At 42.5% G+C, this 18,136-nt stretch overlaps 1 protein-coding gene across 3 annotated transcripts in view; it reads right to left on the bottom strand.

The window, feature by feature from the left end:
* LOC137643987 (probable phosphorylase b kinase regulatory subunit beta) overlaps positions 1 to 18,136 on the bottom strand; it is a 647,361-nt gene that overhangs the window by 223,181 nt on the left and 406,044 nt on the right. For 2 of the 3 annotated variants that reach the window (XM_068376818.1, XM_068376820.1), the window contains 2 exons: positions 12,734 to 12,876; positions 12,015 to 12,147 (listed from right to left, as the gene is read on the bottom strand). In XM_068376818.1, coding sequence (XP_068232919.1) covers positions 12,015 to 12,147; positions 12,734 to 12,876 — 276 coding nt within the window. Of the gene's footprint in view, positions 1 to 11,614; positions 11,755 to 12,014; positions 12,148 to 12,733; positions 12,877 to 18,136 lie in introns of all 3 variants that reach the window. The other variant, XM_068376819.1, reaches the window with a different exon arrangement.

Raw genomic sequence — 18,136 nt, 5'->3', positions numbered from 1 at the left:
AAATACTTACTTTTAAGATTGCTGAAGACTGCATTACATTTTATCTGAGGTTCCTCCTGTAACGAAAGGAAAGCAGAATTAGTATACAATTGTTTATCTCACCTGATAAGCAATATGTAATTAGTCATCTTTAATTATCATAGCTTAGGAAGGTAAGCTAGAAAGGAATAGTGAGAGATACATACTTGTGTATCCCTTGCAAGCAATTGCTGTAACCTCCCCTCAGTATTAAATATAAAGAGTTTCCTTTATCAAGGCAACTCAAAAGAAAAGGGGGTTCTAACCCTTAGGGATAGAAAAGTGTACACTGCCACTGACCCTTCTAATTACTTAATACTGTGGGGTAAGAATAAACTGATTTCCAATCAGAGTATTGAAGGAATTCTATTCTTTCAATATAGGTTCGGTCTCAACAGAAGCCTGCACAAGGGTACCCAAGATATGTTAGAAATTAACTACTGTATAATAATACTATAGTTTTCTGTTTGCAGTATATACTCTATTGCAAAATACTGGCTACTGTATAATTATATACTGTAGTTCAGCCGGTGTGCTGCCGACATGGCTAGCACTTGGTGGCACGGTCCAGCCGGCATGTCGCCGACTGGACTTACTACTGTATAATAATACTATAGTTTTCTGTTTGCAGTTTATACTACATTGCAAAATACTGGCTACTATATAATCATGCCGCCGACTGGACTAGAAATTAGAAAAGACACATATTTGTGTATCCTACCCAGCCAATTGCTGCGACCTTCCCTTCCAATATTAAACCATAGAGTTTCCTGATCAGGGAAGCTCAAAGACAAGGGTTCTAACCTTTAACGATAGAAAGTGTACTACCACTGGCCCTTCTAAGTTATTTAATATTGTAGGGTAAAATGTAAACTGATTTCTAATCAGAGTATTGAAGAAATTCTATTCTTTCAATATAGGATTGGTCTCAGCAAGCGCCTGGGCAAGGATACCCAAGATATGTTGGAAAATAACTACTAGTATTATATATACAATAGTTTTCTATCTGCAGTATATACTATACTGCAAATATACTGACTACTGTATAATCATATACAGTACTGTAATTCAGCCGGAATATAGCCGGCATAGCTAGTTCCTGACGGCACAGTCCGGTCGACATACTAGCTGATAGAGAGAGAAAGCATGGAGTAAAGGACTGCCTATTACTGTGTATGTTTACACTAAATAAAGATGTAAATATATAATTTACTGCCTTTCCCCAGAAAGAAGGTTCAAATGGAAGGAGAGAATGCATCATTCAGGCTTCCATCCAGCCACAAGTATTGTTGCCGGCATATGGCCGGCAAGCTAGTACCCTGCAGCGCTGGTACAGTCGGCATGCCGCCGGCTGAGTCACTACCTGTCGGCGCCGGCCCGGCCGGCAGGTTAGTACCCCGGCAACAGGAGTTGTGGCCGGAAGTCCAAGGGAGGACTGAAGAACCTTGGTGACAGAAGGGTCTCCCCGATGGCTGCCGGCAGCTGCCATGGCCGCTGGCAGCCGTCATGGCCGCCGGCAGCCGTCATGGCCGCCGGCAGCCGTCATGGCCGCCGGCAGCCGTCATGGCCGCCGGCAGCCGTCATGGCCGCCGGCAGCCGACATAGCCGCTGGCAGCCAGTAAACAGCTGTTATGTAGGAGCCCGGCCGGCCCCGCAACCCGCCGGCAAGCGGTGAGATTGCAAGACGACGGCCAAAGAAAAAGGACAGGGGGGCAGGGAAAAGGGTCCTATATCAAGTGTACAAGGCGGCGGCAATGTTGCCGCCCCCACTACACAAGGGAGAAACTCTGTTTCAGTATCGGCGCCATCCTAGGCGGCAGAAGAATGTCTATTCTTCAACCTAGGGTCTGCCGAAATAGTGTTAGGAGGGGCTGCCAGGTTTGCCGCCCCTCTCAACAAAAGAGAAACATCCTAGGCTGTAGAAGAATATCTATTCTTCAGCCCAGGGTCTGCCAGCATAGGACTAGTCTTCTAAACCACAGGGAGAAGGTGGCGGCAACATACCACCACCCCAGGTGCGGTTTAGGGAGGCTTAGCCTCCTATGCCGGTGGCTATAAGCCGGCGGCACTCAGAGGGAAAGTGGGATTACCCATGACTCTCCAAGGAGACAAGTATCGAATTATATAATTCTAGGAGATATACTATCTCCCTTAGAATCGATAAAACGATACACAAGGGTAAACGGGGAAATGTCTGAAAGTATACTACATTGCCTAGGTTAGGTTACCTAAACAAGACGAGATCTCGGTTACCTAAATCACCGAAACTCTAACGTATACGATCGACATAGAAAGAGGAAAATTATGCATACCATAAATATCTTTACAAGTATAATTATGCCTCATTAGCTTTCATACTTTATTAATGCTATTTCAACTGGGAAAGTCATTCTACTAACTAAATAACACATGCCTAACGAACGACACCGCCCATGGCGCCTGCGGTAACAGGCCTAGCTCCTAAGCACAATAAATTACTCTAATTTCACTGTGAAAGAATCAATACTCAACTTTCCAGAGGCGATAGAAGCTAGAGATTGCATAATAATCCTCGCAGAATCGATCAAAAAGGTTAGATCAACAGAGAACACCACCGTGCGAATTCACTACAAAATTAGGAATGACTGCCATCTTGAATACAGCGCCATCTTGATACTCAATAGTAGTATGGGAAATAGGGTAAACTTGATAACGGCTCCCCTTCCAAAATTGCCACTCTTCCCCCTCGAGGCGAAAATGCTATTCGGGGTGAAGATCGCTATGTGTCATATCAAGATATACATCCCCTGATTTATGCGGTATCCTTAGGAGAATTTTAAGGATATTCGCGCCAGGAGTTAGAATTCTGGAGACCTAAAGGTAAATTCTCTGGGAATATCACTGTAGTTCATATATCCCTTGGAAGGTACCTATTAGGAACCTCCTATCAGGACGACATGGCTTGAGCCCAAAAAAGTAATATTGAATGAAATTGCTTTCTTGGACAGAGATCACACTGTCATTCTAATACCACAAAACAAATTATGCACATTACCTCTAATTCCCGTAGAATCATCCAAATAATATTGAATGGCTCTTAACGTTTAAGGAAAACTATCCCCTGAATTAATGATGACTTACTTTTGTAAAGAAGGAAAATGAACAAAATTGTGGCGAACATTTAGTCTAAATTAATTTTGAGTTCTTCAATCAGACAAAGGAGATAAAATCGCCATATGATTACCAAAGCATACTTCAAGATATTTTTGGAATTCACCAATTTCTTTTCTAATGCCAAGTCTACAGAAATATATCTGCTTGTGAGATCTCAAACAAAATCTTTTTTTAATGTTGAAAAATGTGAACTTTGAATATTGTAACACTCTAAATTCCAAAAAATAATTACTATGTCTACTTGAGTTCTTTCAATGTCAAAGACCTAAAAACGGCTCCTATAATGCCTGACATGGACAAATCTAATTTCATGTTTAAGCACAGAAATCAGCAGTAGTGGATGATCATGACTACTAAGGATTCCCAACCATCAAGACCAGCCAATGCTTTTCCTGAAAATACATTTGCTGATTATGATGATTCTATTAGCGTTGACATGACGCTAATTTTAAACTATCTGTCAGATGATGACAATGAAGAAATGGAAGAGAGTAGAGATAATGAAGTGGAAATTCCTAATGATACATAACACTGGATACAAAGAAAGCAACCAAGTTGAGGAGAAAATGGGTTCACCAGCAGAAAAGCAATAGCTTGGAAGGAAATAAAAAAGCTACGAAGTGCCTTGGGAACGACCACCCAACTCCAAGGGGATAGTATTACTCTCCGACAGTGAGGGGACAAAAGGTTTTGGAAAGTGACTATACATCTTTACATGCATTTACACTTGAAATTTCTTTGTGTAAACTTTAACGCCTAATATCTCAAAACTAGGTTTTCCTGTAAATGAGTAATTCTAAAACCCAAAGGCTTATCTATTTGTTGTCCGATTTTCATCATTCAAAAAACTTTGGAACCTTAGAAAATTTTTCATCAGAAACTGTGGAAACATTTTCAAATTATTCCCATTTTGATTTTGTGTTAATATGTTATTTTCATTAGTAAAATAAATTTTTGAATATACTTACCCGATAATCATGTAGCTGTCAACTCCGTTGCCCGACAGAATTCTATGGAGGGATACGCCAGCTATCACAATACTAGAAGGGGGTGTACTTACCAGCGCCACCTGTGGCCAGGTACTCAAGTACTTCTTGTTGACACCTCCTCAATTATTCCTCGGTCCCACTGGTTCTCTATGGGGAGGAAGGGAGGGTCAATTAAATCATGATTATCGGGTAAGTATATTCAAAAATTTATTTTACTAATGAAAATAACATTTTTCAATATTAAACTTACCCGATAATCATGTAGCTGATTCACACCCAGGGGGGTGGGTGAAAACCAGTGTACAAGATTAAAGGATAGCTAAGTATCCCATATTTCATATAACAGTTATCTCAAATAACAATGAAATAATAAGTACCTGGTAAGGAAGTCGAATTGAACCGTTACTCTGCCTCTTTTTTAAGTTCGTCTTCCTTACTGAGCGCAGCGTTCCTCTTGGAGGCTGAATCAACCCAAAGGTGCTAAAGTATACAGGGCTGCAACCCATACTAAAGGACCTCATCACAACCTTTAACCTCGGCGCTTCTCAAGAAAGAATTGACCACCCGCCAAATCAACAAGGATGTGGAAGGCTTCTTAGCCGACCGTACAACCCATAAAAAGTATTCAAGAGAAAGGTTAAAAGGTTATGGGATTATGGGAATGTAGTGGCTGAGCCCTCGCCTACTACTGCATTCGTTGCTACGAATGATCCCAGGGTGTAGCAGTACTCGTAAAGAGACTGGACATCTTTGAGATAGAATGATGCGAACACTGACTTGCTTCTCCAATAGGTTGCATCCATAACACTCTGCAGAGAATGGTTCTGTTTGAAGGCCACTGAAGTAGCCACAGCTCCCACTTCATGTGTCCTTACCTTCAGCAAAGCAAGGTCTTCTTCCTTCAGATGAGAATGTGTTTCTCTAATCAGAAGCCTGAATAGTAAGAAACTGAGTTCTTAGAACTTGGAAAAGAAGGTTTCTTGATAGCACACTATAAGGCTTCTGATTGTCCTTGTAAAGGTTAAGACCTTTTTAGATAGTACCTAAGAGCTCTAACTGGGCAAAGTACTCTCTTCAGATCATTCCCCACCAAGTTGGACAGGCTTGGGATCTCGAACGACTTAGGCCAAGGACGTGAAGGAAGCTCGTTTAGCAAAAACCGAGCTGCAAGGAACATGTAGCCGTTTCAGATGTGAAAACAATGATCCTGCTGAAGGCGTGGATCTCACTTACTCTTTTAGCTGTTGTCAAGCACACGAGGAAAAGAGTTTTTAATGTGAGGTCCTAAAAAGAGGCTGATTGGAGAGGTTCAAATCTTGATGACATAAGGAACCTTAGGACCACGTCTAGATTCCAGCCTGGAGTGGACAACCGACGTTCCTTTGAGGTCTCAAAAGACCTAGGGAGGTCCTGTAGATCTTTGTTGGTGGAAAGATCCAAGCCTCTGTGGCGGAAAACCGCTGCCAACATACTTCTGTAACCCTTGATCGTAGGAGCTGAAAGGGATCTTACTTTCCTTAGATATAACAGGAAGTCAGCAATCTGGGTTACAGTGGTACTGGTTGAGGAAACTGCATTGGTCTTGTACCAGCTACGGAAGACTTCCCCTTGAGACTGATAGATTCTGAGAGTGGATGTTCTCCTTGCTTTGGCAATCGCTCTGGCTGCCTCCTTCGAAAAGCCCCTAGCTCTTGAGAGTGTTTCGAAAGTCTGAAGGCAGTCAGACGAAGAGCGTGGAGGATTGGGTGTACCTTCTTTACGTGAGGTAGACTTAGAAGGTTCACTCCTAGAGGAAGAGTCCTGGGAATGTCGACCAGCCATGCAGTACCTCTAAGAACCATTCTCTCGCGGACCAGAGCGGAGCCAACCAACGTCAGCCGTGTCCCTTAGTGAGAGGAGAACTTCTGAAGTACCCTGTTGACAATCTTGAACGGCGGGAATGCATACAGGTCGAGGTGGAACCAATCCAGCAGAAAAGCATTCACGTGAGCTGCTGCTGGGTATGGAATCGGAGAACAATACAACAGGAGTCTCTAGGTTATCGAGGTAGTGAACAGATCTATGGTTGTCTGACCCCACAGGGCCCAAAGTCTGTTGCAAACATTCTTGAGAAGGGTCCACTCTGTGGGGATGACCTGACCCTTCCGTCTGAGGTGATCTGCCATGACATTCATACCGCCCTGAATGAACCTCGTTACCAGTTAGCTTTCGATCTTAAGACCAGAAGTAGGTCCCTTGCGATCTAGAACAACTTCCACGAAAGAGTCCCTCCCTGCTTGAAGATGTAAGCCAGGGCTGTGGTGTTGTCAGAGTCTACCTCCACCACTTTGTTAAGCTGGAGGGACTTGAAGTTTAACAAGGCCAGAATAACCGCCAACAACTTCTTGCAAATGATGTGAAGTGTCCTTTGCTCCTGATTCCATGTTCCCGAGCATTCTTGTCCGTCCAAAGTCGCACCCCAGCCCATGTCTGATGCGTCCGAGAAGAGACGGCGGTCGTGTTTCTGAACAGCCAAAGGTAGACTTCCTTGAGAAGAAAGCTGTTCTTACACCACGCGAGAGAAGACCTCCTCTCTTCGGAAACAGGAACTGAGACCGTCTCTAGCGTCATGTCCTTTATCCAGTGAGCAGCTAGATGATACTGAAGGGGGGGAAGGTGGAGTTTCCCTAACACGATGAACAGGGCAAGAGATGAAAGTGTCCCTGTTAGACTCATCCACTACCTGACTGAGCATCGGTTCCTTCTCAGCATGCTCTGGATGCATTCTAGGGCTTGGAAGATCCTTGGGGCCGACGGAAAAGTCCGAAAAGCTCGACTCTGAAGATCCATACCCAAGGAGACAATGGTCTGGGATGGAACGAGCTGAGACTCCTCAAAATTGACCAGGAGGCCCAGTTCCTTGGTCAGATCCATAGTCCATTTGAAAATCTCCAGACAGCGACGACTTGTGGGAGCTCTTAAAAGCCAGTCGTCTGACGGAGCCGGACACAAGATCATGATACTGCTGCACAGTCTGTGAACTGTCAATCATGGGCAAGCGAGGAAGTACAGTGACAACCCGAATCTGTCTAGACTGTCTGGGTCGTACAGACAATTCCTTAACGGGTTGCTGAGGTTGCCGCACTGCGTCACAACAAGTCACTTCTGATGGTTGTTGAACGTCTTCCCCGTGACACATTGACTCCGTAAACAAAAAATCCTCTAACAAGGACTAAGCTTGGACTGCATGTCATGCAACACAGCTCAAGGTCTATGGGAGCAGGTGTGGTAACAGACGGGATTAGCGACTGAAGTGGAACCATTACCTTCCCTGGAAGCATGTTATGCTTAAATAAAAGTCCATAAGAGGTTATGCAGCTAAAGGCTCCCTCCAAATGACAGAGTCCTCAAGGGAATATCAGAAGGAGGGAGAAAAGAACTTTCTCATCTACAGGGACCTTATCCTAGAAAAGCTAAGTTCTCTGAGTGAGGGTTCACTGGTGCAAAAGCAGCAGACTAGAAGGCAACGTAATGAAACTGCTTGACAGTCTAGTGAGTTGGCAACAACCCAAGATGTGTGACTGAGAAGCATGCGGTAAGGTATGCCATGATGTATGCAGAGTATGCTATATGTAGAGCATGTTGTATGCAGAGCATGCTGAATGCAGAGCATGCTGTATGCAGAGCATGTTGTATGCAGAGCAAGCTGTATGCAGAGCATGTAGTAAGCAGAGCCTGCTGTAAGCAGAGCCTGCTGTAAGGAAAGCAGAGCGTGTGCATGGCGTTTAACATTTCTCAGAAATTCCATGACCAGTGCTAGAGTGCTTTATGCATGCTTGCATGGGGTTTAAAAATCAACATAATGTTTACCTTACATTCATAACTCATGATTCATATTTTTGCCATGGTTTGAAAATGGAGATAAGGTATGCTGAACAGCAGAGTCAGAACGAGCTGGAACAACAATAGTTGTGGTTTCCTCTTCAAGACTCTGTTGAGGGAACACCTGAGGCTAAGTCTGCAAAGGCTGAATAAAAGACAAGCAGAAGGAAGGCGCATGGGTGGAGGAGGCTGACTCCTAGCATGAGTGGTTGAACCCAAGGGTTGCGCTTGCTGAGCGGTTGGCGGAAGCGGAGTAGCAAGTTCCAGTTCCTGTGGTGTGAGCGGAGCGCGATGAGGAAGAGGCTTCGCAGAACAAGGTAAATGTCTCGCAAGCTGAGGCTCCTGAGGCGCAAGGCTAAGGTGTTGTGGTGCTTGCCTTGTGGAGGGTTGAGCTCGCTGCAGCGAGAGCTGAGGAGACTGACTCATGGACGGGAGAGGTTGTTGTACCTCAACCGAGTGTTGCATCACTGGTGGAGCAGCAAGTGGAGGCGGAGGAAGAGAGGTATAATCCTCCTGATCCCATTGTAAAGGTTGCCTAAAGGAAGGCGGAGGCTGAACACCACAGGGAACAGCAAACTCAGCACGTGGCTCAACATCGTACGCCTGGCAGGTGGTAGTGTGATCAGGCGGAGCGAGCGTAGGCGGAGGGAGTGTAGGCGGAGGCGGAGGAGCAACACTCTCAGCCCGACACTCACGCATCAAGTCCGAAAGCTGTGCTTGCATGGACTGTAGTAGAGTCCACAACATCGTACGCCTGGCAGGTGGTACTGCGATCAGGCGGAGCGAGTGTAGGCGGATGGAGTGTAGGCGGAGGCGGAGGAGCAACACTCTCAGCCCGACACTCACGCATCAAGTCCGAAAGCTGTGCTTGCATGGACTGTAGTAGAGTCCACAACATCGTACGCCTGGCAGGTGGTACTGCGATCAGGCGGAGCGAGCATAGGCGGGGGGAGTGTAGGCGGAGCACGCATCAAGACCGAAAGTTGTGACTGCACCCGGGTTGTTGAACTTTAACTTCGTACGTCTGGCATAGGTCTAGACTTTACGTTTAAGAGGTCTTGAGACCTGAGCCAGCGTTACTCTGCCTTTATTTTCTCCCCTAAATCTCTTCTGCAGACGAGCAAAAATAAGGGCTCAATCGTCTGCGGGTGGGAGTGACGGTCTCAGCAAGACACGCCCACAACCACCGAGGATACTTCTGTGCGCCGATCAAGGCCTGCCGAACCCTTTTGTCCTTCGACATTGCTTCTCCCCTGGGCTTGGGAGCTTGCAAGAGGTCCCGGACTGGGAGGACGACTGGCGCGCACAAAAGTACCCTCACGCACAACACTGACATACTTTGCGCTAATCACTTATCACTTTGATTTCTGTTTGCACTTATTTCACTGAACTCGAAACTTTAAGTGTTTTGTACCTGAAACACGCAATTCTATCCTTTCTCAAAAGTTAGTAATTGCGAAAACAGAATTACAATGTAACAGAAAAATCTAATGAAAGATAATTCAGTGGCTGGAAAGAGACTAAACACTAGATCACTCTAGAAACGTTTAGTTTCTTCCCCTAAAGAGACTAGGGAGAAGAGCAAAAACGATAACGACGTTACTCGTACGCCTGGCAGGCTTGAGTGAAACGTTTATCCTCTTTCTCCCTCCGTCTCTATCTCTCTCTCTCTCTCTCTCTCTCTCTCTCTCTCTCTCTCTCTTGACTTAGAACCTGAGAGAAGAGCCCAATCATATATATCGTTAAAACATATTATTGTTAAAGGAAAAAACTGAAATATTTCCCAAAATGAAAAGTTCCTTTATTAGGATCAAAACCATTAAGTTAAGAAAGAATGAACAAAACGCTAGACACGGTTACTCTTACTGCAACATGAAACCGTGAACATTCTTTCTCTATCGTAACGATAGAGTGCAAGTTGAACGTTCTGAACGTCAACAACTGCAGAGACAAAACAAAACGTTAGTTCAACTTTGAAAACAGTACGAGACTATCAAAGAAATTCTTTCAAACTCTGTGGCGGTAATAGCATAATATGTTAACAGGTAAAACCGAAATGACGGGCTCAATGTTAATTAACTTCGGTACCAAGAAAAGACCGCCTACTATTAGGAAGGTCGAATATAAACAAATATAAAAATTAATTTTAATAAGTTTATAATAAAAGGAAGTTAATCGAAGAGGCCTATAAGAGGCGGAGAGATATAAAATAAATCTATAACTTTTGTTAAGCAAAATTAAGAAAGAGAGTCTATACTCTCTTAGACACCAACACTTCCGTCTAAGGGAAGGGTCGGCCATTGAAAGGTGAACGAGAGTTCATACTCTCTTCGTCACCATAATTAATCAAATTAATTCCAAAAGCTAACTAAGCTAATATAGAAGTTTCCAGTAAAGCGACAGCCGAAATCCAAGAGAAATACTTCACCAAAGTCGTGAAAATACTCCAAGAACATAAGCGTATCCCAGAACGTCTTAACCGGAGCACGACAGAGGAATAATTGAGGAGGTGTCAACAAGAAGTACTTGAGTACCTGGCCACAGGTGGCGCTGGTAAGTACACCCCCTTCTAGTATTGTGATAGCTGGCGTATCCCTCCATAGAATTCTGTCGGGCAACGGAGTTGACAGCTACATGATTATCGGGTAAGTTTAATATTGAAAATTTAGAATTTAATAAAATAAAAAAAAATATTGAATTTATATTTTCTCATAATAATTCTGTCCATGGCTTCTAATAGACCATCATTCTGAGATTATATATTGGTTTAGTTTTCAATTTTTTTTTGAAAACTAAGGAAGCCATTAGGTTTTAAAGCAACACATCTCAAATCAGTAAAATCATCATAAATTTTTTTCTTCTAAATTTTAAAAATTCTTGTAGGATCTTATATTTTCAACCAATAGTTTATTTGAAGGTAAAATTCGTGGAAATTATACACTTGAAGAAAAATTTGGAAAATCCACTAAGTACATGTACAAAATTATAGTAGTGCATTTACCACTGAAGCTTTAAATAAAAGAAGGTGAGCAAAAGATTGTAAATTATATCTATTTACAAGGTTTCTCCTTTGTCAGTTGAGCAGAGTTTCATCATAATAAATTCCTAACTAGTTGTCCCTTATACTACTGTTTATAGTATAACAGGTACTAGTATGACAATGGCCTGTACTCTACATAAATGCCTATACCTATACACTTAGACAATATTAAATTTTGTATCCTAACTTGAACAAAAGTAATAGAAAAAGTAAGTTATGAGTACTGTAGTCAAGAGCCAATTATTCACAAGCCCAAATCTGTTCAAGCCTGCCTGGAGCTTATACATCTAAATACTATACTACCTATTTCTAGAGGCACTTCAGATAAATAATAAAAATTCTTGACAAATACTTAGTACTTAAAACTGAATTATTCCCAATTTACCTTTCAGTAAAATGTGAAAAACTCATAACACCTGCGTGACAAGATAATAATAAAATAGGTTACCAACAAATTTGGGGAAAATAATGCATATGATTAATAATTGATAAGAATACAAGCCATCAACACTTTGCACACAGGAGTTGTTTTCACCACTGACATGCAAATCACCTGACAACCATTCACAAGAATGGACGAGATGTGTGTAACTGAATGGTAAGCTTTATTGAGATAAGCTGCTGCCAGACGCATAGCACTCCAAAGGTGGCGTTCAGAGACTTGATCAAGGAGTCCCTCCAATCTATCGGTTACTAAAACCTCAACAGAATTAATCTGTATCCTCACTCAAATGACCCTCAAAAATTTATTGAATAAATATTGTAGTTTCATTCAAGTCTATTTAGCTCTTTAAAGTCATGCACTAATAATTGTGAAAGACAATATTTCACTTATCAAAATGTATCAGTTAGTTTTTACTTTATACTGAATAAGGACAAGAATATTTACATCAAATAATCTATTCAAATGAAAAGGTTGTAAAAATCTTGAATCATAATGTAAGAATAATTACCAGATGCTCCATCTATTTGGTAACTTGGTCCCTCTCGGCGTAAAAGGATTCCTAGAAGCTGAATCTGGCCATGCAATGTTGATACTGACCGCAGAACATTTATCACTTCTGGTGTAGGCTGTACCTCCATATCCTGTAAAAAAATACAACAATGAGGTTTGAAAGTTCACAGATGAAAACAAACATCCATGAGCAATATCAGTGGAAGTGATGAATTTTGGCAACATTATGTACAATAGAAATTTAAGAAATCATATTAATGGTATACCATCTATAGAAAAAGAAAATTTCCCAAAATTTAAAACTATGATGAACTTCAAAACAAAAGGCAAACATAAATGTGCCAGGAAATGTGTAATTTAAATTATGGTAATATTCTTTTGATTAATACTACTGTATAGCATACTACATTAGATTTCCGAATAATGTAATCTCCAAATAAAGATTACCTAAAGCGTTAGTATCTCTAAACATTTTTGCATTACATGAATATTTAACCTACAGTAAAATGAACAATGATTAATATCAACTCTTTTAGATTGACTGTACTAAGTCTCTTGTATCAGGAGTTCCAAAAACTTATTCACCTTAATATTTAACTTACAAGACTCTTAAGAATTCTTTTGTGTAATATAGATAATTACCTCTTCGCTAATTAAAACAGTTTAGGCACTGAAACCACTAAAATACAAGATTTCTGTTGTACAGAGACATATTACCTTAAAGCTCATTGAGTCTTCAGAATATGTGATGGCAGTTGGAACATCTGTGAGTGACTGATAGCCAATACTAGCATGTTTTAGCTGTTCAAAAGGCTTGATATCCAAATCTATGTCCATAGCACTCATGAAATCCAGATGTTCTGAAATGGACATTTGAAATTAGTGTACAGTATTCAGGAAATTAATTCAATCAAAGTGATTGAGTATTCTAACCAAATCAATATAGTCAGACCCTTCACAGGGGTTAAGTAACAAAAACAAAAGAAAGAAGAAAAAATGAAAATATTGGATGCATACTCAATTTAACTCTCAGATAACCCAACTTCCCTATACACTATAAAAGAAGTTTGTATTGAAGCCTTGAGAGAAAAGACAAAATTAAAAGTACACATAGTTACAGTATATAACACAAATTAGAGGAAATAATTCACAGTTATATAACACCAAATAGAATAAATGAAAAGTCATTTAAGTATTAAACAGTTACTTAAAAACTAATCAAATAATCAGTTTCAACTTTCTCTCCCTGTTATGAAACTGTGTATACTGTACTGTACAGTACTTGGTCTCATATAACTTGACGCTTTTTTGTTGTTTCAGTTAAGGTGAATTCTCTATCATATAAATGTGAATGCACCTCAAATGAAAAGACATAATGAAAAAAGAATTTGAGTTTTATAAGACCTAATACAGAACAGCATACAGTAATACCCATTTACATAGGTTCAACATACGCCAGTTCCGACTTTTCTGCTGATCCTTAAATACCAAATACATTAATAAAACTCACATTATGCCATTTTATTCAACCTTGTAATTAACTCTAAATTGTACATTAGCAATGAAGTACTATACTGTACTGTAGTGTATTTCACATGGAAGCAAATTCATGTAGATATTTGATTTTCATAAAACTATAGCAGACTATAAGTACTTTTTCATGTTAAGCATGTACGTTTATGGGGAACGCAGGAGTCCCTTTATATGGTGAAATTCGGACTTGCAACGAAAATCAACTTATGTCAGGTTACTTGGAACCAATTAACGATGTAGGGCAAGGTATTAGTACCAATTATGTAATAGGGGAGAGTGAGTCAAGACTGATACAGTTATAAAGTGAATTTTTGAGCCCTTGTGTAACACTGTTATGGGTTTTCATATTCTCTATTAAGGCCAGTTTTATATTTGCTGTTCTATATTATTATCAATCGCATTAGTACTAGCTAAGCTTCAATCCTAGTTGAGAAAGCATGGTGCTACAAGCCCTAGGGCTCTAATAGGGAAAGTAGCCCAGTGAGAAATGGAAATGAGTAAATAAATTATATAAATATCAGAAGTATATATCGAAAAAATAAAAAAAATCTTAAGATCAGTAACCATGTTAAAATAGATCTGTCATTCATATGTTATAAAGAAATATAAAAACACTCACAGCGAGTTTGATCTTTTTGAAGTTTCCACAATCTGGTTATAGCTGGAGTAAAACTTCCTGAATACTATATAGTGTTGAGCCTTACTAATATTATTATTATTATTATTATTATTATTATTATTATTACTTGCTAAGCTACAACCTTAGTTGGAAAAGAAATGCCTATCACAATTAGCTGCACCCCTAGTACGATGTACAGGATGGTAAAGTCTGGGAAGATCTGAATGTAATGGTAAGTCAAAATTATGAAAAATCTGATGCAACATGTATAAAGAACTAACTGAATGAAAAACCATAGTTGTTCCCATACTAACAAACCTTCCATTATTTATGTGGATATTCTTTCAGCGGCAGCTGGAGTTAGCCATTAGACTTTGAATGCGAGGTGGCAACCTTACCTAACCGCTTGGGCGGGTAGGCTGGGGGTACCCAGCTGCCTGTATATATACTCTCCCAGCGGTGAGACGTCACTTTTTTCTTTTGGCTCAGTAGAGATCGGGTGTATCTGCTCTCCTCCTGACTGTCACTGGATTTTTTCAATTCTGCCTTCTCTTTTCAGGTGTGCGTGTTTTCTCTTAATGATCAGCTTCATCATGCAAACCTGTCCAGGGCACAAGGTTGCTGCGTGCGGGGTCTTCGTGTCATCGTTGAAGACCAACCCGCACTCTTTGTGTCCTACTTGCTGAGGGTTTGCCCTGCGCAGAATGTATGGAGTGGTATGCCTCCCAATGGGAGAAATTTTGGCAGTGTATGAAGAAGAAGACTAAGCACGGTTGTTCTCCCACATGGGTGAGCAGAGTGCATTCTTCTTCTCGCACCTCTAAATTTCTCTCAAAAGCTCCTTCTCGCTCACACTCTTACGAGGGACGATCGAGTAGGAGTGCAGATCACTTAACTCCTTGGCAACCCTGGGGTACTGGGGGGAGTTGTTGCTTCCCCTGTAGGAGTAACTTCTCCAGCCGCTGGCGAGCCATTCTCCCTTCCAGATCTGCTGCAGGTGTGATCATCCTTAGGGATTTCAGGACCCCCTTTGAAGGAGGAACTACTGGGCCTTCTTCAGCATGGTGCTAGCAAGGAACCTTCTCCAGAGCTGTCGACATCTTACGCTTTGGATCTGTGCGAGGTCCATCTGTCGCCTTTTGCTGGCCCATCTACGTTTGGAGGAGGTGATCATTCGCATTCGCCTCTCCAACAGCTCCTTGCTGACGACGAAACCTCTCTTCATTCTGGGACCTAGTCGTCCCCTAACCTTCAACCTTCTGCTTCTCCCCACAGGAACCCGCAGGTTGCAGGCGTGGATCTTTTGGGGACCAGCGCTCCTACCATCAGCAGCGCTTATGGACAAGCATCACCATCGCCTCGCCCTTCTGGACTCTTTCCCTGATCGCCGTTCCCGACAATCAGAAGATCTTATGGATCGTAGATCGTCACCATCCGAGCGCTCTTCTTCTGAAAGATGCTCATGCTCTAGAGCCTCATGCTCATGAGACCGCAAGTCTCAACGCTCTATTCGGAGGCGTTCCTCTTCACGAGGGAGAGTATCAAGATCGCGAGCAAAGTCTAGACCTAGGTCCAGAAGCTCGCATTCTAGATCTCTGAGATCTAAATCACGAGAACGGTGCTCACTATCGCGAGGACGACGCTCATGTTCAAGAGGGCGGCATTCACGTTCACAAGGGTACCGTTCATGAGAAAGACGTTCTCGATCGCGAGACTGACGCTCACGTTCGCAAGCTAGGCGTTCGTGTCGTCCATGCCGTTCTCGAATGAGAACTAGACGCTCTCGTTCGCGCATTCGTAATTAAGGTCTAGACATTCCTCGTCTAGAGGTAGAGGTAGGCGTACGCGCAGTCCATCAGCACATAGCCGCTCAACCAGACCTTCCAAACAATCTTGGACCAGACCTGAAGACGAGTTTGACCATTCTTCTAACAGGCGTCCAGCTAAACTGACAGTGTCTTTCACTGCCAGGGGAGTTATAGCAAAGCATTTGACTACGCGATGCTCGGAAACGCGTTCTCCATCGAGAGTAGTCCCTACTCAGAGACCTCCTCTGCTGACTTCGTCGGACGTAGGTGTTTCTCTGGGGCAACAGGATGGTGTTAGACCATCCTCTTCCTCTCCCTCTGTGGCTCCAAATGCCCCTGTTGCGAGCACTTCTGCTCGTGAATTGCGTCAGTTGACACGTGAAACTCGCAATTTTGCGCGTGAATCTCATGATTTCCGGGAGTAATTCACAAGCTGATGTGTCGGAACTGAGAACAAGTGCGGTATCAACACCTTCACCTCGTCCCTCTGCATCTTCCACCTCCAGCGGAAGACCAACACCCTTCCCAGAAGGGTTAAAGCTCCCTATTAGGTTTGCGAACGTTCCTATTAGCCCGAACCTTCCTTGTCGTTAAAAGGAACGTGTTCCTCTGCCTCAGAGGTTGTCACATCCGACGACTGAAGTTCCTTTTAGAGTTCCACACAAAGGACATTCTCCTAGGGAATTCCAGGGTATACCTAGGGGCGCAGAGCTTCCTCCATGGGTGAGCACCTTACTGACCACTCTCATGAAGGCTCTGAATGTGGCTCCTACACCGCTGCAACCTACTACTGTCGCAGTCAAGGTAACATCAAGAATCCCCCCTGGAACCCTCGTCAGGTTTGTCAGTTGGGAGTCAGGACCCTAGGAGGTCGACAGCAGACAGAGCGTGCAGATCACCTCCACCTCGATCGCATGCTGAAGGCCCTGTTCCTTCTAATTCCTTAAGTAGTAGGTTGGCTAGGGCGTCACCCACCCGTTGAGATACTACCGCTAGAGAGTTATGGGGTCCTTTGACTGGCCAGATATTGCACCCTTCTCTCTGGTTACGGTTATTTTTCCTTTGCCTACACATACAACGAATAGTCTGGCTTATTCCTTACAAATTCTCCTCTGTCCTCTTACATCTGACAACACTGAAATTACCAAACCATTCCTCTTCATCCAAGGGGTTAACTACTGCACTGTAATTGTTCAGTGGCTACTTTCCTCTTGGTAAGGGTAGAAGAAATTCTTTAGCTATGGTAAGCAGTTCTTCTAGAAGAAGGACACTCCTAAATCAAACCATTGTTCTCTAGTCTTGGGTAGTGCTTTAGCCTCTGTACCATGGTCTTCCACTGTCTTGGGTTAGAGTTCTCTTGCTTAAGGGTACACTTGGGGCACACTATTCTGTCTTATATCTCTTCCTCTTGTTTTGTTAAAGTTTTTATAGCTTATATAGGAAATATTTATTTTGGTGGTGGTGTTGTTCTTAAAATACTTTATTTTTCCTTGTTGCCTTTCTGCACTGGGCTACCTTTCCCTGTTGGAGCCCTTGGTCTTAAAGCATATTGCTTTTCAAACTAGGGTTGTAGCTTAGCTAAAAATAATAATAATAATAATAATAATAATAATAATAATAATAATAATAATAATAATAATAATAATAATATGGCTAACTTACCCTTTAAGTTAGTGAAGGTAAAGGAGGTCGTAACTAAGAAGCAAAAGAGAAAGATGAGAGGCGTAACACAACCTAACGCCGATGTCATCCATCCTAGGACAAGTTGGGACATAGGCTCGGATCACGATCCATCCCTTTAATCCTCAAGACATTGAGGTAGTGCCTCTGGACTAGCATCCAGTTTCTGTTCCTCCTCCAGAGAAGGAACCTCCAGCTCCTGCTGCCAAGGCTTCATCTAGTGCCTCGAAGACCTCACAGGTTCCCCCTCCTAAGACCACGGAGGAACGTCCTGTGCGTAGGGAGTCGAAGGACTCTAAGACGAAACCTAAGAATGCTGCGGCACGGGAAGCTAAATTGGCAGGGGCACAGAGGCGGTCCCCTGTGGCGGGCCCACCCAGTGATTCTGTTGACGACCCTGACCTACCCTGGGCTCTGTATGTGAGCCTGGAGGGGGATGACCCCTTAGACTCAAGAGGATGAAAATCTTCCACAGGTGGC

This window comes from Palaemon carinicauda, chromosome 7, assembly GCF_036898095.1.
Source record: "Palaemon carinicauda isolate YSFRI2023 chromosome 7, ASM3689809v2, whole genome shotgun sequence".
Taxonomy (NCBI): Eukaryota; Metazoa; Arthropoda; class Malacostraca; order Decapoda; family Palaemonidae; genus Palaemon; species Palaemon carinicauda.
Note: the sequence above shows the minus strand (reverse complement) of the source record. Positions and strands in the feature narration are given on the sequence as shown.